General features: G+C 31.7%; 1 protein-coding gene across 1 annotated transcript in view; it reads right to left on the bottom strand.

Moving 5' to 3' along the window:
- The window catches only part of LOC127726993 (uncharacterized), a 153,110-nt gene that overhangs the window by 84,700 nt on the left and 42,498 nt on the right, over positions 1-25,912 (bottom strand). The window contains exons 3-10 of the mRNA XM_052234364.1: positions 25,186-25,245; positions 11,386-11,499; positions 10,767-10,880; positions 6,695-6,763; positions 3,275-3,358; positions 1,873-1,977; positions 959-1,018; positions 400-459 (exon numbers count right to left, since the gene is read on the bottom strand). Of these exons, the coding sequence (XP_052090324.1) occupies positions 400-459; positions 959-1,018; positions 1,873-1,977; positions 3,275-3,358; positions 6,695-6,763; positions 10,767-10,880; positions 11,386-11,499; positions 25,186-25,245 (666 nt within the window). The remainder of the gene's footprint in view (positions 1-399; positions 460-958; positions 1,019-1,872; positions 1,978-3,274; positions 3,359-6,694; positions 6,764-10,766; positions 10,881-11,385; positions 11,500-25,185; positions 25,246-25,912) is intronic.

Here is a 25,912-nt window from a genome sequence, read left to right as displayed (position 1 = left end):
AAAATTTTGTCTGCATAAATTTAGAGTGCCAGCATCTCCTCGTTTTGTTCAATTTATTGATACGTAACAAAATTTCAGTAGTTTTGATACCTCAGGCTGACTTGTATAGCAAAACTATTAGACCGTATCAACCAAAACTGACCATATTTGCACTTTATTATGTAAATCTTTATAGCCGCATAATAATTCAGTAATATTGTTCCATGATTGCATTATGGCATCGCGAATGATTCATATGGTCAAATAAAATTGTTCCATGAATACATTATGGCATCGTCAAATATTGAACGAAATTTACCAAACCAATATAAAGAATTAAACGAGATTTAACATACCAATATCAAAATTTAAACGAGATTAAACATACAAATATAGAAAATTAAACGAGATTGAATATACCAATATCACCTGAGAATTTTTCATTTTCGGTGCTGTATAACTCTTTTGATCCGGAGTACACTACAAATATTATATTTTAGGATATTAAATTTTAAAGTAAATGGTTATACACCGCGTTTGTACTGATTGTCATGGAATTACAATTATGTGAACATCAAAAAGGGTTTATACATTATGACATCGTCATTGATTTCTAGGGTTAAACAATATTGTTCCATGATTACATTAAGACATCGTTAATAATTTCGGATAGACTTTGTTAGTCTGAACAATTCTCTGAAGACGTCTAAAGGCCATAAAACGGGATTGACTGAAGGAATGACTAAGACGTAGTGTTACAAATGAAAGTTAACGAGATTTAACATACCAATATCAAAAATTGAACGAGATTTAATATAGCAATATCTAAAATTAAACGAGATTTAACACACCAATATAAAAAATTAAACGTGATTTAACATACCAATATAGAAAATTTAACGATATTTAACATACCAATTTCAAAAATTAAACGAGATTTAACATACCAATATAAAAAATTCAACGAGAAATAACATACCAATATCACCTGAGAATTCTTCATCTCCGGTGCTGTATAACTCTTTTGATCCGGAGTACACTACAAATATAATAATATAGGATATTGATTCTACAGTAAATGGTTATATACCACGTGTGTACTAATTGTCAAGGGATAACAATAATGTGAACTTCAAAAAGGGTTTGGCGCGCATTCTGTATGTGCCTGTCCCAAATCAAGAGCTCTGTAAATGTTATTAAGTGTTTGTCGTTTGTTGCTGTATATTATATTTTTTTTGGTCATTGTTTTGTACATAAATCAGGCCGTTAGTTTTCTCGCTTGAATGGTATTATATTTGTCTTTCCATGGCCTTTTATAGCTGAATATGTGGTATGGGTTTGCTCATTGTTGAAGGCTGTGCGGTGACCTATAGTTGTTAACGCCTTTGTCATTTTGTTTCTAGTGTGGTGAGTTGTCTTATTGGTAATCATACCACATCTTTTCTGATATTCAATGATATCACAGATTTACGAAATAAGTTGTCGAATTTAATTACAGGCACATGTGCTCATTTCGAAAATTGGTTTCTGATCAGGTTGAGCTCTAAATCAAATAAAGTATCTCTGAAAGAAGGCAAAGTTGACGACGAATCAACCCAAACACAACACCATAAAGGACACATGTACAAGACAAGAACCAACTAAGGAAAACCTTTACATCGAGAGGATGTACTTCGGATTTAACGTACATTTGTTACAACTGAAAATGTCAAAAAGACAGTAATACCATGCTAGTACAAAAACTCCGAGATTGTGATACTTGTTGACTTTTAATTTATCCAAATTGTCATCAACTCTATATATGGTAGTATTATTAAGTTACAAGATAACGAATTTAGAATATGTATTACATTAAATACTTCCCGAAAAAAATGCTCACCACATTACCATTACCTGCAGTTGGCGACATCGTGTTCATTGTCAGAGTGTCTTTTACATTGGGAGAAAACAGTGAAAAAGATTTGCTCTTTGTGCCTTCATTTCCTCTTTGTACGTCCACTGAAAAATATATGAATAATGCAAATTTAACCGCAGTTATGATAAAAGAATCATGAAATACAATTATGATTATGACAGTCAGACAAGCGACAACATCTGAATCACAGACTTTTGACTTGCGAAAGGCACATGAAGGATATGGCATGGTTAACATGTTTTCGATCGCTCAATCGTGTCCTAAAGCTATAAAAGAGAAGCAAAAGATACCAAAAGGATAAAAGTCAAAAACAAACTGACAATACCATGGTAAAATCAAAACACGATCACAATACAAACAACAATTAACAGTATACAAAACACAACAAAGAAAACTACACCGGGAGCTCACAGGTGCTCCAGAATGGTAAGCAGATCCTGCTCCACATGTGACACCTGTCATGTAAGTACAAACTCGGTTAATAAGCCTAATTCGGTAGGTAACACTCCGGAAAAATTGACGAGATTATGGTTACGACAATTGGAACATATCCGTCGTCATCAGTGAAACATATATTCCAAAACGGTCAACCAATCGTGAAGGCGTTCGTAAAATTTTCGAAGGGATAATTTCAACTTCACCACTTGGAACTTTTGGTTTAACAGTTTCCTTGTGAGCAGCAAACGTCTATCAAGAAATCATTGTAGGAAATGTAAGCCCCGGAATATCGTATCAACTATAACAGTTGTATGGAAGAAGAAATTGTAAAAATCAGTTGGAAATTGTGTGACTAATCGACACGTTATTAAGCACAAGACAATTAGAAACAAACTACTGATCTAAGACGACACAAAGTTAATGAAAGCTAGACAAGTTCAAAACCTAATTCTAACCAATACATAAACAATGTATTTCCAGACTGATTACCATGCTGGTCTGGTGATTATACGAGTGAATAAGATTTGGTGTGGGTGTGACGGCCACACTATTTACTAATTTGTTTCTGACTTTGTGGTGTTTTGTGCTTAATACTACTTTGTGATCGGTACCGCTGGTGGACAGTTCCCCGGGGATACCATCCAAAAAATAGCTAGTGCTGCGGTTGCTGCAATATTTCTCATATACTTTTTTTGTCTTCATATTTCCAGGACACAAATTTTATCACTTTCACCTTTTGATGCAAAGTTTGATGCCTCAGTTGAATTTCGGTGTCCTCTTTTGTCCCTTTTAGTTTTTGTCCTTCAAATATTAGTATATTTTTTAACTTTTTATAATTAGCGTACTTGAAGTTATTGATGTTCTAATGTTTTAACGTTTGAATGTTATTCTTATCTTAAATACATCTTAGGTTGTTTTCTTTGGAATAATTTGTGATCGTACCTGTATCTTGCGATGTCTTGTTCACTGGCTCAATCATATCAAAAGAAGAAAGCTTATTTTCTGTGTTTTGTTTTTGAAATTCTTCTAAGAAAAAAAAAGATATGATAAAAATGTAAAGCTATAAGCATGAAAAAAGTCAAGTCTAACTTTTTTTTATATATTTCATGAAGTATTCAAAATTATGTGATAGAGGTTCTCATAACTCAGATTAAATCATTTATATAAACATAATACATGTAATATATACAGGAGGAAAAGCATGATACACAGGATATTTTTGCATTAATCATAAATATAAACATAGTACATGTTATATACAGGAGGAAGAGCAACATATAGATGATATTTTGGCATACAGGATCTACAGGACTTAAATGCAAGAAATACAGGTTTTTTTTTGCATAAAAAATAATGACACACACATACATAAAAAATACCATGTGGTATAAAATTATAAACAAAACATTTATACAATGTGTTAATCGCCAATTGAATTGATTAAACTCTAGTTTTTATTTCAACATATACTTACTAAAAAGAAGAAACGGATTAAAAGTGCAACAGTTCAACAAAAGTTCGAAGCAAACTACGGTCAAGTTGTCATATCAAAATTTTTGAATCGAGGAAAATAACACGTCGTTCATTGATGATGACACATTGGTGTATACGTGCAGTTAAACTGCCTTTAATAGACATAATTAGTGATGTTAGTTTAGTAGTCACCATTTACTGAATCGTTTCCATCTAGTATTGTAAATAAAGGCAACAGTAGTATACAGCTGTTCAACTGTCATACATTGATAAAGAGAAAACAAATCGGGGTTACAAACTAAAACCGAGGGAAACACATCAACTATAAGAGGAAAACAGCGGAACAACAGAAACACTGAACTGGAACAAAAACAAACGCCAACATACATAGAAACGGACTATTTGATAACAACTGTCATATTCCTGACTTGGTATAGGACATATTAAGAAAAATGGTGGGTTGAACCTGGTTTTATGGCTAGCAAAACCTCCCGCTTATATGATAATGTTAACAAATATCGCTAAAATGACAACACTACGTGACAGGAATACAATACAAACAAACGCAAGAACACTTAGCACAGAGAAATGCATAAATAAATAATATAATAGTTTATTACAACATGTAAACCGCAGAATAACAACGGATATTTACCATGAATTAATGACAGCACAGAACTGCTCAAACTGCGACAAAAGAATGAATCAACGCCACAAAAAATGACGTATTTTTGTGACGTATATATAATCTTGAAATTCATACAATTATATGGAACGAGATCCAAACATTCACAATAATATTATTTTCACAATACTAGTCCAAATAATTATCATGATTATGACAGTCTTAACAGGTTATTTTAAATTAATGCTGTGACGACGTTATAATTATTTGGACTAACACAATACTTTATTCATGGAATCTGGAAATTAATTAGACAAATAAGACATATGTGAAATGTACCGAAAATACAGATATCAAACCACAATCGATAAGTTATAACACAATATCAAACAGTACTTACAAAAGAAATGTCACAATTAAATACTTGAATGTTGGATGCATAAATACCGAGACACGTCTTATAGCAATGGGAATTAGCACTCGGCAAAACAGTCATATTCGGGAATAGGTCACGTTCAGTACTTAACAGACAGACGACGTAGATGGTAAACCACAATCTAAGACGTGGTAAACATGTCGTAAGCCAAACACAGACACATCGTATATATCAACCAATTCGTAATGGTGTCCATAAAATTCACGAATGTCATTTTTAATCTTTCCTCCTCATAAATCTGTTGGAGCAGTGTCTGCGTAAGGAGCACACTCCTGTATATGAAGTCAGCTTAGTGTGAACATGCACGAGCATAACGTATCAATTGAGATATGTAAACATCATACGACGCAGCAGAGGGTATGTTACTGTAGTTCAGTATTTTTGTGATTTTACTTTTTACTGCTGAGAAATGGAAAATTGATAATTGGGAAGTTGAAATCATCCCGTTTGTCATACATTTTAATGTGAAGTCGTCCATCTGTGTCAATATTGAGGAAAATATCAAGGTATGAAGTAGTCCTTCTAGTATCAGTAGTATCTTTAATTTCAAGTTCACTGGGATATATGAGATGCAAGTACTGACTGAAATATGGGTTATTCAGTGATAAAGCATCATCAATATATCTGAAAGTAAAATTAAAGAATTTCACAAGGTGCTTTTTCTTTTTGTCTTTTAGAAGGCTCTGCATGAATTCTTCTTCATACTAGTACAAAAACAAATCTGCCAGAAGGGGTGCACAATTAATACCCATTAGAATACCGTCTGTCTGTTAACATATCAATCCTCCAAACTCAACAAATATATTGTTGATTAAAAAGTCCAGCATTTTGACAATATTATCTTCAGTGTATTGTCTGATAGAATCAATGTGGTTCTTCCAAAAATACGACTTATTATAACCCAACACAAGAAATGTATATCTACGATTCCCATTTTTATAGAAAACGCTCTGATTAGTGAGATGGTTAAGTCGATCTTTTAATTGATAGTTAGGAATAGTAGTGTAAAGCGTAGAAAAATCAAAGGTCTTAATGTTGCTGCAAATTTGCAGAGATTGTAATCTAAGATTTAGCACAGATCTTTAGAATTTTTGAGAATCCACATCTGATTGACACCACTGGTTGAATATATCTCATCACACTATTTTTGAAGGCCATTTTTGACTTTAGAAAGAATAGTAGTCAGCACTTTAGAAAGATGTTTAATCGAACATCTTGATGATCCAGTTATGTGTCGTTCTTTATGAGAAGTTTTGTGTAGTTTTGGTATCCAGTTTCTTTGTTTTCTTTGATTAATTGATCGTTGTTTGCTTAACATTGTTTTCTTTGATGTTAATAGCAAAAGAAGGAAGGACAGATTTGTGATTTTGTAAAATTTCATCATTTGTAAATGATGTTAAATGGTAAATGTCATACCACACAATATGATTTTTTTATTGCGTGGTCTTTGAATGTACCAAGTGTATGAAGGTTGTATCCAAATTTTATATCTATGTCGTGTGTATGAGTTGGGTTTGTATACGCAGTGGTCACTCACTTAACTGAATGATCCTGGAATGTATGATTTAAGTGTGGAATTCTTATTATACATAAGCTGGTGTCTTTTTATGATTTTGCTGTTCTTTTACAGCTTTTTTTAAAGAATGTGTGCTCCAGCGTTTGTTCTACATTAAGAGTATACTATCTTTATACGAATTGGAGCAATATGTAAAGCGAACCAGGTAAATTATACCTACGAGTCAATATATCTTAGTGATATAATTGCTACAGTTTTTTTTTAATGGTGACACGTCAAATTCACGAGAAAAACGAGATTTAGGAAACTTACGTTTATATATGTTATTCGATATATCTGCTTCGTCATCAGTGCTATAAAATGGGTTTGATCCTGAGAAACCTATATAAAGATAATATAACAGGATATCAATATGCATATTTTAGTGTTAAAATAAACAACAAACATGTAATCACATCTCGTCAATGCAGATCTTCGTGTTCAGTATAAACGCTATACTTTATAAGATTTGTCTTTAAAGAATCTTCTATTCAGTACACACACTGATATCAGGATTGTTGGTAGGTCATCAAATCGCAAATCTATAGTTGAAAATAATAGTTAAGTATTTCTATTGTATTGAATTTCTTTTCAGATTATTTCAAGCGATCGAAAAGAATCACCAATATTAGATAATAAGATTTCTTGATCTTATATCAGCAAGTTAAAAACTTGGGGATTGCAGATAATGTGAGCATTTGCCAATATCGTCATGTTTACTGTAGTTTTGTGTGTACTTGTGGTTTTGTTAAAATATTACCCAATCTATGATAAGGTGACGTGGTATGAGTCAAAACTGTATTTTAACCTAAGAAAAAAGAGGCATCACAATATGTAGTCGTAATTTTGGGTCTAACTTTGTTTAATAAGTGTAGAGCTTTTTGACTGGTGGAAACTACATTTTACTTATTTGATGCATCTGAAGCTTTTTGAAATTACTTAAAGTACTTCAGACCGCTCAACCCCCGAAACTTAAATGCCAAATGTGAATAAATGCTTGTTTTAGAGGTGGAAAAGGTATACATTGAAAAAAAAAACGTGAGAAGCTTTATGACTAAAGGGTCATTAAGAAAATAAGAAAATCAACAGATGCTCAACTTTGCCAGATCGAATCAGAACCTAAGTGTCTTAATTATTTTCAAATTTATCAACGGGGAGTTTTTTTAAAAGTTTGTTATCAATCATTTTAGTGTCGAACCAATGACTACTTATATATTCGGGAAATATCAGTCTAACAGCAGTGGTTTCTACCAAGTGCTAAAAAATCGAAAATGCAACTTTAAAAATATGGTGTGTCTGAAGCGATATATCTTCACCAGGTCGTTTATTGTTTTGTTCATAAATCAGGCAGGTATTTTGTTTTAAATAGTTTTACATTTTGTCATGTCGGGACCTTTTATAGCTTACTACTAATGAGGTTTGCTTATTATTGAATGTCGTACAGTAACCGTTAGTTGTTTAATTCCACGTTATTTGATCGCTTGTGGGTAGTTGTCTCATTGACATTAAAATAACGTCTCCTGAACAGAATGTAATAGCATAGGAAAAGACAATTGTCTTCATGAAATATAAGTAAAAAGTTACAAGTACAGTTCACGTGGCGATTAGACACATCTATATAGGTATAAGAAGATGTGGTATGAGTTCCAATGAGACAACTCTCAATCCAAGTCACAATTTGTAAAAGTAAACCATTATAGGTCAAAGTACGGCATTCAACACGAAGCCTTGGCTCACATTGAACAGCAATCTAAAAAGGGCCCTAAAACTGTTTAGTGTAAAACCATCCAAACAGGAAACCCAACGGTCTAATCTATATAAAAAAAAACGAGAAACGAGAAACACTTATGAACCACATCAACAAACGACAACCACTGAACAACAGGTTCTTGACTTAGGACAGGTGCAAACAAATGCAGCAGGTTTAAACGTTTTAAGAGGCGCCAACCTTCACCCTGACCCGAAATAATAGTGTTACATCACAACATAGAAAAACACACTTTGAAATATCAATTAAAATGGCTTAACTCAATCAAAAGACATATTAACAAAATCAAGAAAACATTCACTGAACGACTTAATTTGATCTATGACATAATGTAAATACAAAATTAATAAAAAGGGGGAGGGTGTATGTAAAACAATATCAGAGAGACAACTATAACCTTTGGACAAAATGCCATTTATTAAAATCACGTTCACAGATAAATAAAAATAATTTTGTTGTTAGGAGTACATGGAGTACGGAAATATTTTTTACAAAATGAATAAATTTGTTGTTCATAGAACGAGAAAAGAAATGAAAATTTATCGTCAAACTAAATCAAAGGTGGTATATATTAGAAATAGTGAGACGAGATATAACACAAAATAAGTAATCATTAGGTAACAAAAATGCATACATGTATGCTTCAAAAATAGAGTGTTGTTATAATGACTGTTCAAACGTTTACATTACAAAAACATATTATGTCGTCGATAGTGATTCCTGGTTACAATTTGTTTGTCGTTTTCCCTTATATGTTAATAAAGGCAAGAAAAACTTCGGGAATTACATGACATTAACGAGATTCAAGAAACATACCAATGTTATCTGATAATGATCCCAAATATCCTACACAGAAAACAATAAAAGTACTTAGAGATATACATTTTTGTTTCAAACTATACATAATATTTATGCAAATAATTTAATTTTATTCTATTTCAGTATTTGTTTGCCTAAATGACGGATGATGCATGTATGTATGGAAGGGTAGCATACATTTATGAATACGAAATATAAGTGTATTTCGTGGTTCGTTTCAGGGTATAGGGCCGTTAGCCAATTTTCTAAACAGTTAAAAGTCCTTCGTTAATTACTGAATCCGTTTTATAGTTTTCTGAAATGAATGCACACTTGGTACATTTTAATTTGCAAAACCAACCAAGACCCCACTGAGTCTCTTGTACATGTTTAAAATGTGGAACATCACAATGTGGACCTTTACATATTGAACAAACTACTTGACAATGAATCATAACAATGTAAAGATCGCTATCTGTTGTTCTATTTTCTGAATTTACATCCCGTAAACATTCATCTAGAAAATCATCAGACAATTTACACGGGTAAAGTATTAGCAGAATTTGTCTCTTTGTGGGAGTATATAATACATCTTATCATATATTTCTTTGAAATGATAAACAGTCTTTTTTATGTGTAATGATAATCTAAATTATGACACCATCAGGCCATGACGTGACAAAAATATTGATATCACAATGTACACTTCACAAAAATATTCTAGTCTTGATCTTTCATGCACATACACACAAAAAGTATCTAGGATATTTATAATGTGACGGATTGAAAAAAGATTAAAGAAATCTATTGATGTTCTGTTCAGTAATATAATTATACAATTGTTTTCCCTTGCGACGAAAATAAAACAAAAATAAAAACAAAGACAGAAAAATTAGTAGTGAAACGTTCCTTAAACTTGTTCATGGTGTATCAACAAACAATTAGGATTTCTTTAAAGTTAGTGTGTAAATGCATGTCTATGAATAGCACAGATATATGAAAAGCAGTGTCAGCTAGAAAAGTTATAGGCAAAAAAGTATAACAAAAAATACCGAAGAAATGTGAGTTGGTAACATATCTGTTATTTTCCCTAAAAAGAGATACATGTTTTAAACAATAATAAGAATGGTCATTTTATAAAATGAGCTTATTTCATTTACGATTGGGATAAAAGGTAGAAAAACATGTTCGCAAGATGTATCGATCAAACACTGTGATATTAGTGGAATTTGATATGAGCTTATTTGATATTGCTCAATATCTCTAATGAATCTGGAGGTGAGAAATTCAAAAAAGGATATTTCATTCAATTGTTCTAATTTGTGTGACAATTTCGTGAGAATTGTATTATTCACCACCTTTTGAAGCTATATACTTTACGGGAAAATCACTTTCCATTACCTACCCGTGAAACAAACCAAACATATGTTAGTGTCTCAGCTTTTTTATGAGCCACCATAAATATGCAAATTTACTATATGCAGTTCGAAACAAAAGAAACTGGTACCATTACCGCGTAACATAAAACAATTGTGCATATTGACCCCCGCATGAGAAGGCATACTATCTATCAATAATTATAATTCTGCACGTACCGTTATGAAATGTACAACCATTATTTGTTGTGGTATCTTAAATTAGTTGCAAGCTTATATTTACAAACGGGTTATATTAGTCTTTGGACTTTGCCATCATATTGTGTGTCCCTGATGTTAAAATGTAATCCGAATGTATAATACAAGGAATATTTCATAAATAAAAATAATTATTATGTTATACCTTTTCTTGCAAATGTCGTGTTCACGTTTATGCTTTTATTCATTTGTTGAGAAAACAATGAAGAAGAATGTTTCTCCTTGCTGTCATTTCTTCTCACGACCTTCAGTGTCATCTCTATAAAATACAAACATAAAGAAAATATTTGCAGACATTTCATAAATGAATAATTTGCATATCATATAAACACAAACACATAAGTATGTTTGATTAAATTTTGTTGTATCCCCAGTTTACTAAATGGTGACTTACTGGTGTTTGACGGCATAGTGTTTATGTCCATGGTGTTTCTATGCGCGGTTACAACACTCTTTACTGGTTTGTGACCTCCTGGTTTTTGACTGCAAATGTGTTTCACTTCTGAGAGTGTTTGCTTGATATTAACACCTTTTTTACTGGATGTTGACCTACTGGCGTTTGACCGCATGGCGTGTTCCTCGTTGGTGTGTGTGTGTGTGTGCGTTTTGTTAAACAAATCAAGGATACTATTTCATTAATAAGTAAGCCAGATTGGCAAGTCAATTACATAAGACTCATCAGTGTCTTACAAATCAGTTGAAAGTATAAATCGATTAATAGTATTGTGCATATCATTTTGATTTAAAACTGAAATAAACGTTGCCTGAAGATATTTCTGGAGAGTAAGTCGTGGTTGAATTCAATGTGATCACAGTAGTTGAAAGTTTATGGTTTTCATTTTCCTTCAGTGGCCGTTCATTATAACTTGGTTTTTGTACTGAAATCATATTAAAAAAAGATAGATTAGTGTAAAAACTAGGATATAAATACAGGTGATGTATTCGGCAGTGTAAGATAACCTGATTTGAATAACGTACTGATAAAGGTCATAAAAAAATATATTATCCAAGTTTAATTAATCAGTTTATTTATCTGAACATGTGTGATCGAGCTATTCTGATGCTTTTTTTCATTGTATCGTGATAACTACAAAAGGTTCTCATATAATACAATATATATATAATAGAAAACAAAGGATATGGGGTATCCATCAATGACACAAAATCAGTACATGCACAGCATATTTATACAGCATTTATTACTGATCGATATTAAAAAGAGTAAGCATATGGGAATTCAAAAAGAACCTAACACCGCAACATGAGATGAATTTCAACAATTACTGTATTTGTTTATTTGTTTATATTTTTTTTTTCATGTGGTGTTGATGGAAGATCTTTTAGAGTTTTCGGTAGTTCTGTTATTCATAAATCGTCTAGACGCTGGGAAATATAAGGCTTGACTTATTTCCTAATCATTTAACTTTTTTAAAGTCTGTTAAGTACATACGGATGTCAAGTTAGTTCAATATTCAATATTCAACATTCAACATTCAAAATTTGTTAAACATTTTTTTTTTTCAATCTTTTTTTTTCCACATACGTTCTCATATTCAAAATTCGATTTTTACATTCAACATTTCAAAATTTCTTTTTTTTTTCAACACATTCGATTTCAAAATACAATATTCGTTTTTCAACATTCGTTTTTCAATATTCATTTTTAACATTCAACATTCGTTTTGAACATTCGATTTCTACATTCAACATACAAAATTTTTTTGGTCAATTTTTTTTTTTTTCCACATCCGATTTCAACATTCATCATTTGTTTTCAACTTTCAACTTTTTTTTTTCAACATTCGTTTTCAACATTCAAGATTCGTTTTCAACATTCGCATTTCAACATTCAACATTCGTTTTTCAACATTCAACATTCAATTCGTTTTCAAAATTCAACATTCGATTTCAACATTCAACATTCAAATTTTTTGGTGAAAATTTATTATTTTCAATTTTTTTTTTTTTTTATTTATTATTTTTTCAAAATTCGATTTCAACATTCAACATTCGTTTGTTCATTATTCAACATTTGTTCTCAACATTCAACATTCCAATATTTTTTTTGTTTTCATTTTTTTTTCAGCATTCGATTTCAACATTCAACATTTGTTTTTCACCATTCAACATTCGTTTTAAACATTCAACATTCGATTTCAACGTTCAACATTCAATATTTTTTTTGTCAAAATTTTTTTTTTCTTCAATTTTTTTTTCTCCCAACATTCGATTTCAACATTCAAAATACGTTTTCAACATTCAACATTCGATTTCAACATTCACTATTCAAAATTGTTTTGTCAATTATTTTTTTTGTTTCAACATCTGATTTCAACATTCAACATTCGTTTTCAACATTCAACATTTGTTTTTAACATTCAACATTTATTTCTCAACATTCGTTTTCAACATTCAACATTCGTTTTCAACCTTCGTATTTCAACTTTCAACATTCGATTTCAACATTCAACATTCGATTTCAACATTCAACATTCGTATTTCAACATCCAACATTCAATTTAAACATTCAACATTCGTGTGTTCATTATTCAACATTCGTCCTCAAAATTCAACATACACATTTATTTGTGTTTTCAATTTGTTTTTCAACATTCGATTTCAACATTCAACATTCGTTTTTTTTCATTATTCAGCATTCGTTCTCAACATTCAACATTAATTTTTTTTTTCTCAACATTTGATTTCAACATTCAATATTCGTTTTTAACATTCGTTTTCAACATTCGTATTTCAACATTCGTATTTCAACATTCAACATTCGATTTCAGCATTCAACATTCGTTTTTCAACATTCTCAACATTCGTTCTCAACATTCAACATTCAATTTTTTTTTTTGCAATTGTTTTTTCAACATTTGATTTCAACATTCAACATTCGTTTTCAACATTCGTATTTCAACATTCAACATTCGATTTCAGCATTCAACATTCGCTTTTCAACATTCAACATTCAATTTCAACATTCAACATTCGTTTGTTCATTATTCAACATTTGTTCTCAACATTCAACATTCCAATATTTTTTTTGTTTTTATTTTTTTTTCAGCATTCGATTTCAACATTCAACATTTGTTTTTCACCATTCAACATTCGTTTTAAACATTCAACATTCGATTTCAACGTTCAACATTCAATATTTTTTTTGTCAAAATTTTTTTTTTCTTCAATTTTTTTTTCTCCCAACATTCGATTTCAACATTCAAAATACGTTTTCAACATTCAACATTCGATTTCAACATTCACCATTCAAAATTGTTTTGTCAATTATTTTTTTTGTTTCAACATCTGATTTCAACATTCAACATTCGTTTTCAACATTCAACATTTGTTTTTAACATTCAACATTTGTTTCTCAACATTCGTTTTCAACATTCAACATTCGTTTTCAACCTTCGTATTTCAACTTTCAACATTCGATTTCAACATTCAACATTCGTTTTCAACATTCAACATTCGTTTTCAACATTCAACATTCGATTTCAATGTTCAACATTCAAATAATTCATTTTTCACTTTTTTTTTAAATTTAGTTTTCCCCAACATTCGAAATCAACATTCAACATACGTTTTCAACATTCAACATTCGATTTCGACATTCAACATTCTAAATTTTTTTTTGTCAATTTTTTTTTTCAACATCCGATTTAAACATTCAACATTTGTTTTTCAACATTCGTTTTCAACATTTGTATTTCAACATTCAACATTCAACATTCGTTTTTCAACATTCATCATTCGTTTTCAACATTCAACATTCGATTTCAACATTCAACATTCAAAGGTTTTTTTTTGTCAATTTTTTTTTCAATTTTTTTTTTGTAACATTCGATTTCAAGATTCAATTCGTTTTTAAAATTCAACATTCGATTTCAACATTCAACATTCAATTTTTTTTTTTTTTTAAATTTTTTTTTCAACATTTGATTTCAACATTTAACATTCGTTTTATAACATTCAATATTCTGTTTTCAACGTTTGTTTTCAACATTCAACATTTGTATTTCAACATTCATCATTTGATTTCAACATTCAACATTCTTTTTTCAACATTCGTTTTCAACATTCAACATTCGATTTTAACATTTAACATTCAAAATTGTATTTTTTCTCAATTTTTCTTTATTTTTTTTTAATATTTGGTTAGTTGTGTTAAATTTGAGATTCTACCGCACTTCCAATTTTGTAGTATAAATTCAGCATCTCATCTCTAAAATTCAACATAAATGGTAAACGACGAGTTACTTAGTAAATATACAATATCAGATTTTTTTTTTACAAAAATTAAATCATTTCAAAAATTCAAATTAACTGATAATAATAATATGGCTTTTTTAAAGAATGTCAAAAACGCTTTTAAAGAAGGTGTTAATAAAAGTAATATGGAATCCAAAATTGAAATAAATAAAATAATGACAACTGATAATAATAATGTGGCTTTCTTACAAGATGATTTAACAAATGACAAAGCTTTTGATGAAAAGGTACAGTGGCAAAATCAAGAAACTTTAAAATGGAAAGAACTCAACAACGGAGTGATTTATACAACTTTACAGGTAATAGATGTAGATGGTAAGTTTAGAAAAAGTAAAATACTTTCTTTGAAAAATAGAGAAGGGGAAACAACTAGGGTATGGGCCTGTAGTAGACTTAACAAAGAAAAGGAATCTTTTGAAGGAGCCTTTGTTGAAAAATACAGGTTTTAAAATTAATAAAAAAGACAAACAATGAGTAATTCCATACGATCCTTTAAGAAAGTAAAAAAAAAAATAAAAAAGTGTTTTGCTGGATTAGAAATTATTAAATAGTGGTTTTTGTGAAAACGTTCCATCACCTAACGGAGCATAATCACGAAGCGTAGCGGAGTGATGCCTGTAGAGGTGATGGAACATTTTACCCTATAACGCATGCACCATAAGTCTGCGGCACTTCCAATTTTATAGTAGAAATTCTGCATCTTACCTCCAAAATTAAATATATATGGTCAACGAACACAGCGTTTGAATGAGTAACTAAGTAATTATACAAACAATGCTAGAAATACCTTAAAGGATGTGATGATAAAAGTAATATGGAATCAATTCAAATTAATAAAGACACTTTAAAGGGAGGTGTTGTTATAAGTAATATGGAATCGATTAAGATTAATAAAAACACCTTAAAGGGATGTGTTGATAGAAGTAATATGGAATCAATTCAAAATAATAGAAACATCATAAAAGGAGGTGTTGATAAAAGTAATATGGAATCCAAGATTAAAATAAGTAAAAGAATGACAATTTATAATACTAATATGGATTTATACACCTTAAACAAAAGTGGTAATAGTAATAAAATGAATATGAATTCAAATAAAATTAACGATGAAGAAATGCCTGGCCCATCTTGGCCGACATTTAAATTTATACCATCTGAAAGCTGCGGTGCTCAATTTGTTAAAACATTTTGCGACGCAAAAATGAGGAGGAATAATGGGTTTTGTAAGAGTAAACATGGAACAGACGAACTGTGCTGGAGACACAGAAAACAACCATCCAATCAGGATGAAGAAAATGTTGATATTTGGAAGAAAAATACAGGTAAAAAAGACCTCGAAGGAACTCCGTCAAATAGCTAAGGATGAGGGTTTGAGGAGCTACAGCAAACTCTCAAAGAAGAATTTGATAAAGCTCTTTGAAGAGAAAACCAACTGAAAATTTCCCCGCGAAGAGGTTTTTTCCATGAAGGAGGCGAAAACACTCACAAAGAGACACAACATTACCAAGTACTCTCGGCTAAGGAAAGACAATCTACTCTAATTGGTAAGAAATGACATTGAAAATGCACCGGTTGAAGACGAAATTAAAGTAACTGATAAATGGTATATTTGGTACGATGACCAATGAGCCTTTGAAAAAACGTGATTTAGATAAGTTTTTTAAAGCAAGTGAAAGCTCCATTTCAAGTAAAATAACAGAAGCACTTACCAAAAAGAAGGGTTTGAAGGTGCAATTAGTGCTTCAAGTGGAGTTGGTGAAAACAAACCCCACTACTGGAGAGAGTACCTACGTCATTCTCTCCTTCGTTATAACTATCACATCACTCAATCAACGGACCTTGAATTGGAAATTTCATTTATGACTGAAAAGGTTAAGGAAAATATGGCAAAGTATATGCGTGAAGATAGTGGATGGACATTTGTAATCCACTGAAGGGATTCGTAGATAGCAACTCTATCAAAACTTTCCAAAAGAAGGCCATTATCAACGTACAGAATAAGTGTATGAAGATAATTCGTCAAAGACTGTAACTTTTTATTGTAAATGATGTTTCAACCTAAAAATACACAATATGACAATATTCAAATAACACACAAGTCACAAGTTATATATATGTTGACATCGCGATTGATAACAGTTAATTAGACACAATTAGCAGTTCAAACATTCGATAAACAATAATGTTGATATCACTTACGCTTTGACGGCCTATTTCATATCAATCATTTGCTATTAACTTGTTTGTTTTCCAGGATGAACAAAACAAGTTCAAAAACCATTCTAGGCTTAATCGAGAAAGGGGAAAGAAACGAGTCTGTATACTGTACTTTTCTACTCATAATAATACCTCCATTATATGGAGTACCACTTCTTTAACGTATACTGTACTTTATCACATCATCAGTTCAGGATAAATACGTCATAAAATCAATACTAATATCGGAAATGTTATCAGATTAAATAATCGCCATACAATCCAAAATTAATTATCAATCAAAGTTATAATGTTTATCGATCCGATACAATAAGGATCAGGAATGCTTGTGCTTTGCTATTCTATCAGCACTCCATCATGATAAGGTAGACCAGAAAAGTACCAACCGGGTAAGTCAATACACACAGTTGGTTGATGAGCTCAAGTTCGACGGTATTGAATTTCCAGGGTGACTGTCACTCAAGGCGATCGATAAATTTGAAAGACAATAAGAACACCGGTGTGAGACATGTAGACCTCTTCGTTTTAAAAACGCCAACAGCAAAGAACATTACTGTTCGATTAAGAGCTTACCACGCCTTTTTACTTCTCAAGTGACAAATTACAAAGAATCAGTAGTTGTTGGAATCACTTTTCTAGACAAGACATTTTAAACGAACACATGAAATATTGCAATCAGAAGGATAAAGTTAGAATTAAGATGCTGAAAAAGGAACCTTTACAAGTTTTCAAAATCACAAACGTATAATGAATATTCTATTTACCTTTTTAGGCAGATTTTGAATGTTTTACGGAAAAGATTGACACCTGCCAGCCCGATTCGTCACAGGCCTACAAGGCGTATCAACGACACCGACCATCAGGTCTTTGTTATCGTGTAAAGTACGCTTACGGAGACTACACAGAATAAGAGGTTTACTGTGGGGAAGATGTAGCGAATAGTTTGTTCAACAAATGGAGCAGGAGGTGAGGGAGATTTTTGAAATTTACAGAGACAAGAAACAAATGGTGATGACGGAGGAATATAAAAAGAGTTTTGCAGCACTGTCACATTTGCGGTAGAGTATTGGGTGGAGACAAGGTTCGAGATCACGATCACCTCACGGGTAAGTATCGTGGCGCAGCACACAATGAGTGTAACTTGGAGTATCGACTTCCAAAATTTGTTCCTATTGTTTTCCACAATCTAAATGGGTATGACGCTCATTTGTTCGTGAAGAAATTAGGATTTGGTGAAGGACAGATCAACTGTATTTAAAATGATTAGGAAGGGAGTGTATCCTTGTGATTACAGGGATGACCCAGCACAGATTAGGGAAACAGAACTACCACTCAAGGACGAGTTCTTTAGCAAACTTTACGGTGAGCACATCATCGATGAGGATTATGCACACGCTCAACGTGTGTTTAAAGCATTTGGATGTCAAACGATGCAAGACTACCACAATCTCTACCTAAAAAGCGATGTGGCTATACTAGAGGACACCTTTGAGAACTTCAGGGATATTTGCATAGAGAAATATGGTCTTGACCCAATGCATTACTACACATCACCAGGATTAGCATACAAAGCAGCACTTAAAATTACAGAAGTTAAATTGGAAAAATTATATGATCCAGCTATTCTACTCATGTTTGAGAAAGCAGCAAGAGGAGGTGTTGCTCAGATAAATCATCGACATGGTAAGGCGAACAACAAATACATGAGTGATTATGACAACACACAACCCATCAAATACTTAACCTACCTAGATGCCAACAATTTGTATGGATGGGCTATGGCACCACCTTTACCTACAGAAGAGTTCGAGTGTGTGAAACCAGAGGAAATTGACAACATCTTAAACTATCCAGACGATCACAAGGATGGATGCATAGTAGAATGCGATCTCGAGTATCCTCAGAACTTCATGATGACTATAATGACTATCCATTGGCACCTGATAATGTAGAGATTAATCAGGTGTGTATACTAGTGCAACATTTGAAGACGCGAATCAAGTATACACTTAATGGTGAAATCTTAATCAAATGCTCTTGAGATACCTCATGTTAGAGGTGAGTTTATGTGAGATACCCTACCACCCAAACTGCACATAAATGAGTGTGGTATTTTAAACCATGACACCTCAATAGGTCCAGGAACACATTGAACGTTTAAGAACTAATTCACAGAGGTGTACTTTGACTCTTATGGCCTCACACCACCCATTGAGATGGTTGACTACCTAGAACCTAAAATTTACTATAACTCCGATGAACTGCAGGAGGGAGCAACAGTGGTATGTGGACACTTTTGTTTGTATGTATTAAAATTGCTGTCGGAAGGTCAACCTTTTGATGAAGTCGTGTTTTCATTGTAGCTATAAATAAAACAATGACAAACAAGTTAGAATTTTATGGAAAAAAAAAGAAAGAGTAATTTCCTCGAAGATCTAAACATGAACGACAATCGTATTACCAACCTAAAACATCCAAGTCAGGATATGGATGCTGCAACAGAACGATGGGTCATGCAAAAATTGAAAGACAATACGAGACAATTAGAATTACAATTACTATTCGAAGTGTAACCCGAGTGTAACCAGATGAACACGAATATAAAACGAATAGAGAAAGGATATGATGCAACAATCAAAGGAAAAAGTTGATAAGTCTGAAACCACCCTGCAACAGGAACTCGGGGAAAATTAGATAAGATTAAAACCGCCACGCAAAAAAAATTCGATGCACTGGTGGAACGCTCGTTGGCGATGGAAGAGGAAAACAAGGAAACATTAGACATGCTAAGGATGTTTGTTCATTTGAAACATGCCTAGGGTTAACCTTTGTGGTTTTGGGAAATGACCTAAGAACGAAAAGCTTACACATGTCTGATTGTTTGATCCAAGAATTGAATGACTTACGGTACCCTCTCCATTTGACAAAGACCTCTGTCACACCACTCTTGGTTCATTATCGCAAGACCTTTTCGATGTAGTACAATTATGAATAGTCTTTTGAAGTTCGGGCTCATAGAAGGAACCTTGTTTTTTCTCGTCATTGAAATCCATGAGACGGTAGGTTTGGGGATGAGTGTTTAACACTTGGGACACAATAAATACATCTTCGGTCCACCTAAGGGTGTATCCTTTTTCAAAAAGACCTTTCTTTTTGGTGATTCGAACTTTATCACCTATTTTAAACCTAGCCTGTTGCATGGGAGAATTGCCACCATACAAGTTCCAGTACACTTTGTATTCATGTTCCTTCTGACTTGCGACCACATAAGTAATTTTAATGGATCTGTGCTTGGAAGTGTTGTACTGGTAAACAAGGTCACCCAACACATCAATGTTTGTGCGCGTGGAGTTGACTGAAAAGTATTTAAACATTTTCTCCTTCATGGTGCGTTTCCAGCGTTCAACTACACTCGACTTTTCTTTATTCTCGGTGGAATATAGTTCAATATCATGCTTATGAAGTAACTCCTTGACCTCCTTGTTGTAAAATTCAGTTCATTTGTCTGTTTAGCTTTTTGGGAATGCGTGATGATTTGAATACCGCTTAGAAGGCATCTTTAACAATGACACCTTTCTTGTTTTTGAGCGGTCCTAGCTAACCGTATTTGGAGAACACATGAATGATACTCAAAATCCCTAAATCCTTTGTTATCGCGAGAAAAAGGAGCTCATATCGACTTAATCTGCAGTCCAAATGTCATCCACACCTCCAACGAACCCACGTATATTTTAAGAACTTACGTCGAACTGGTTTGTGTAATTCTGCTACTAATTCATTTGTTTTTTTAATCCCCAAACCAAATCGCACTTTGGTACCGATGATAGGTCTAACAATACCGCGGTCCATCTTCTCTCTCATGGTTGAATTGTTGATGGTGTCTAATTGACTAAGCTTTTTTTATCACTTACAGAGTTGCTAGTGTTTTTATCTTTGTGTTGAGTATAACAGAGATCATAACGATACGCAACTTCATCACTTTATTAATGGGTTTAGACCAATATTTGGGTGTTCCATTATCATTGAGTCGCTTATGCAACTTAGTACCAGGTCCTGTGAAGTTGTGTCCCTGAAGATGGAGATGCATTTGCACCGGTAGATTGTTTATCAGTTTGTTCATGAAGCCACCATCGGTAGTACTCACAAACTGAGATTTCTTTGAATCGCACACGCTGCAGATTACACCCTTTCTTTGCCGTCCATTGCTAGTCGTCATTTCAAAGCGCCTTTTCGTCTCCGTATTCGTCTTATATTTTAAACAATAGATTGTCATTTTATTCACATAAATGGAGGTTGAAGATATCTCATACAATGAAACTACTGTAAACAGAAGTAAACACTTCCTCCTCCCGCAGCGGTCGATTAGAGAACAGATTATTGGGGTGGTTAGATTATAATTGTTTGTATGTCTTTGGGATATCTCCTCACCAACCCATCTATCAACTCTTGCACAAAGCATTCGAAAAAGGGTACTCAAAAGAGGATATGTGTAATATATTATCCGTCAAAGGAAAATGTCCCCTAACCCTGATCGATGTTGTTGATGGTTTACCCTCAACAAAACAACGCAGCGGTATTGATGCATTCTTAACACATTTACCGCAATCATTGTTCAGATTTAACCTTTGAAGAGTTTTAGACTTAGTGCAATCACTGTTTGTCTGAACCTTACGGATTTGTCACCATCGATCTCACCAGCACCAAAGAAAATAGAAAGTACAGATCTATGCAAATAGGACTTTAATTCTATGTCGTTTAATATAAAGAATGAATACAGAAATAGGATTTTGAGGAATATTTAACTGTGTTCGATGATAGTAGCAGTGAAAATGACGTCAGATGACAGCAATGAAAATCCTCCAGAAATAGGGTGTGTTACACATAAGTTCAAACGTGTGAATATCACCACAGGATCCCTTCACGAGTTTATTCCAGGTTACATGTGTGTTGAATGTGGTGTTGAAAAGTATGAGGATCCTTTTGATAGTCAGGATTTTGATAACTGGAATGCAGAAAGTTGAATGTTGAAAACGAATGTTGAATGTTGAAAACGAATGTTGAATGTTGAAAACCGAATGTTGAATGTTAAAATCGAATGTTGAATGTTGAAATACGAATGTTGAATGTTGAAATCGAATGTTGAATGTTGAAAGCGAACGTTGAAAATCGAATGTTGAATGTTAAAAACGAATGTTGAATGCTGAAATCGAATGTTGAAAAAAAGAAAAAAAAGTTTGACAAAAAATTTGTTGAATGCTGAATGTTGAAATCGAAGGTTGAATGTTGAAATATGAATGTTGAAAACGAATGTTGAATGTTAAAAACGAATGTTGAATGTAGAAAAACGAATGTTGAATGTTGAAAAGCGAATGTTGAATGTTGAAAGCGAACGTTGAAAATCGAATGTTCAATGTTGAAAACGAATGTTGAATGCTGAAACCGAATGTTGAAAAAAAGAAAAAAAAGGAAAAAATAAAATTTAAAAAATAAAATTTTGAAAGTAGAATGTTTAAATCGAATGTTGAATGTTGAAAACGAATGTTGAGTGTTGAAAAACGAATGTTGAATGTTGAAAAGCGAATGTTGAATGTTGAAAGCGAACGTTGAAAATCGAATGTTCAATGTTGAAAACGAATGTTGAATGCTGAAACCGAATGTTGAAAAAAAGAAAAAAAAGGAAAAAATAAAATTTAAAAAATAAAATTTTGAAAGTAGAATGTTTAAATCGAATGTTGAATGTTGAAAACGAATGTTGAGTGTTGAAAAACGAATGTTGAGTGTTAAAAACGAATGCTGAATGTTGAAAACTTATGTTGAAAAATAAAATTTGAAAAAAAAACATTTTGACAAAAACAATTTTCATTGAATGTTGAAATCGAATGTTCAAAACGAATGTTAATTGTTGAAAACGATTGTTGAATGTTGAAAAAAACGAATGCTGAATGTTAAAAACTTACGTTGAAAAAAAAAATTGAAAAAAAAACATTTTGACAAAAAAGAAATTTCATTCAATGTTGAAATCAAATGTTCAAAACGAATGTTGAATGTTGAAAATGAATGTTTAAAACGAATGTTGAAAAACGAATGTTGAAAAACGAATGTTGAATGTTGAAAATGAATGTTGAATGTTGAAATCAAATGTTGAAAAAACGAATGTTGAATGTTAAAATCGAATGTTGAAAAAACGAATGTTGAAAAAACGAATGTTGAATGTTGAAAACGATTGTTGAATGTAAAAAAAAACGAATGTTGAATGTTAAAAACTTACGTTGAAAAAAAAAAACATTTTGACACAAACAATTTTCATTTAATGTTGAAATCGAATGTTCAAAACGAATGTTCAATGTTGAAAACGAATGTTGAAAAATGAATGTTGAATGTTGAAAACGATTGTTGAATGTTACAAAAAACGAATGTTGAATGTTGAAAACTTACGTTAAAAAAAAAATTGAAAACATTTTTTTTTTAATGTTGAATGTTGAAATCGAAGGTTGGATTTTGTAAACGAATGTTGAATGTTGAAATCCAATGTTGAATGATGAAATACGAATGTTGAAAACGAATGTTAATGTTCAAAACGAATGTTGAAAAACGAATGTTGAATGTTGAAAGTTGAAGTCGAATGATGAATGTTGAAATCGAATGTTGAAAAACGAATGTTGAATGTTGAAAACGATTGTTGTAGGTTAAAAAAAACGAATGTTGAATGTTGAAAAAAAAAATTTGACAAAAAAATTTTTGAATGTTGAATGTTGAAATTAAAGGTTGAATTTTGTAAACGAATGTTGAATGTTGAAAAACGAATGTTGAATGTTGAAATCCAATGTGGAATGTTGAAATACGAATGTTGAAAACGAATTTTAATGTTCAAAACGAATGTTGAAAAACAAATGTTGAATGTTGAAAGTTGAAATCGAAAAATGAATGTTGAATGTTGAAAACGAACGTTGAAAAACGAATGCTGAATGCTGAAATCGAATGTTGAAAAAAAAAAATGAAAAAAAAAAAAAAAAAAAAAGATTTCGACAAAAACAATTTTGAATGTTGAATGTTGAATGTTAAAAACGAATGTTGAATATTGAAAAACGAATGTTGGATGTTGAAATCGAATGTTAAATGTTGAAATACAAATGTTGAAAACAAATGTTGAATGTTGAAAACAAATGTTGAAAAACGAATGTTGAATGTTGAAATTTGATGTTGAAAAACGATTGTTGAGTGTTGAAAACGAATGTTGAATGTTGAAAACGAATGTTGAATGTTGATAAAAAAATGTTTAATGTTGAAATCGAATGTTGAATGTTGAAAAACGAATGTTGAAAACAAATATTGAATGTTGAAAACGAATGTTGAATGTTGAAATCGAGTGTTGAATGTTGACATGGTTGTAAAACGATTGTTGAAAACGAATGGTAAATATTGAAAACGAATGTTGAATGTTGAAATCGAATGTTGAATGTTGAAAAACGCATGTTGAAAAAGAATGTTGAATGTTGAAAATGTTGAAATCGAATGTTGAAAAAACTAATTGAAAACAAATGTTGAATGTTGAAAACGAATGTTGAAAAACGAATGTTGAAAAACGAATGTTGAATGTTGAAGTCGAGTGTTGAATGTTGACATGGTTGAAAAACGAATGTTGAAAACGAATGCTAAATATTGAAATCGAATGTTGAATGTTGAACTACGAATGTTGAAAACGAATGCTAAATATTGAAATCGAATGTTGAATGTTGAAATACGAATGTTGAAAACGAATGTTGAATGTTGAAAATGTTGAAATCGAATTTAAAAAAAAAAACAATTGAAAGATAAAAAATTTTAACAAAAAAAAATGTTGAATGTTGAATATTGAACCAACTTGACATCCGTTAAGTACATCTACACCTGTTTTGTTGCTTTTGTTTATACTTGTTCGTGTATCAATTACTGAATTTTAATTCTCCTTTTATCATACATGTAGTTGGTGTGGTATCCCTTACCATATATTGTTCGTGTAATAGGCTTTTTATTTCTTAAGCGTATTTCGCTCACATAGCTACATATATTTTCAAATTTGATTAAGTACTTACTAGATGCTCCACCACCATTTATACCATAACCTTCTTTTTTTCCGAAATATCCTACATAACCTATGGTTTAATAATCAGTGGATCATTGTTAAATTGTAATACACATAACATCAAGGGATTGTCAAGTGCAACAATAAGATATGTCCTTTTAATAAAATAAACAACCAGATGTAAAATAGTAATCAAAGACACATGATTGACAATGTTAATCGATGTATTAAAAATTGGTTGTATCTTTTATCAAAATTGCCACCCAACGTGAATTGCTTATCCCGTCACTTCTAAAAAGATTTTCACCAAATTCTTTTTCTTATGTGTACTTTAATTTGTTTGTAAATTGGTTTCTTGAATGAATAAAATGTCACTTTTTTTGTTGATTTGACCAGCTTGCAATTGTACTTTTTTTTCAAGTTGTTGCAGGCCATTAGCATAGACCGTGTTTATATGTAGATTGTTTTTATTTTTTGGATTATTTGAAAACTATTGATTGAAAATTTTATATGGTAAGAACCATTTTCTAATCATAATTTTGAAAATGCTTTGAATATATAATAGACAGCTTTTCTTATGTATATATATACTATTTTTATATCTTGCTATTTTAATAGAATTTTCATTCCTTTTTCTTTAGGAAAAATGTTTTACCATCTTTCTAGCGTTTTTATTACACTAAGAGGGGCATTAGCTACAAGATATGAAAGTGATATAGTGAAATAATAATTCGCTT

The sequence above is a fragment of the Mytilus californianus genome, unplaced genomic scaffold (genome assembly GCF_021869535.1).
Source record: "Mytilus californianus isolate M0D057914Y unplaced genomic scaffold, xbMytCali1.0.p SCAF_19, whole genome shotgun sequence".
Taxonomy (NCBI): domain Eukaryota; kingdom Metazoa; phylum Mollusca; class Bivalvia; order Mytilida; family Mytilidae; genus Mytilus; species Mytilus californianus.
This window is presented reverse-complemented; position numbering and strand designations above follow the sequence as displayed.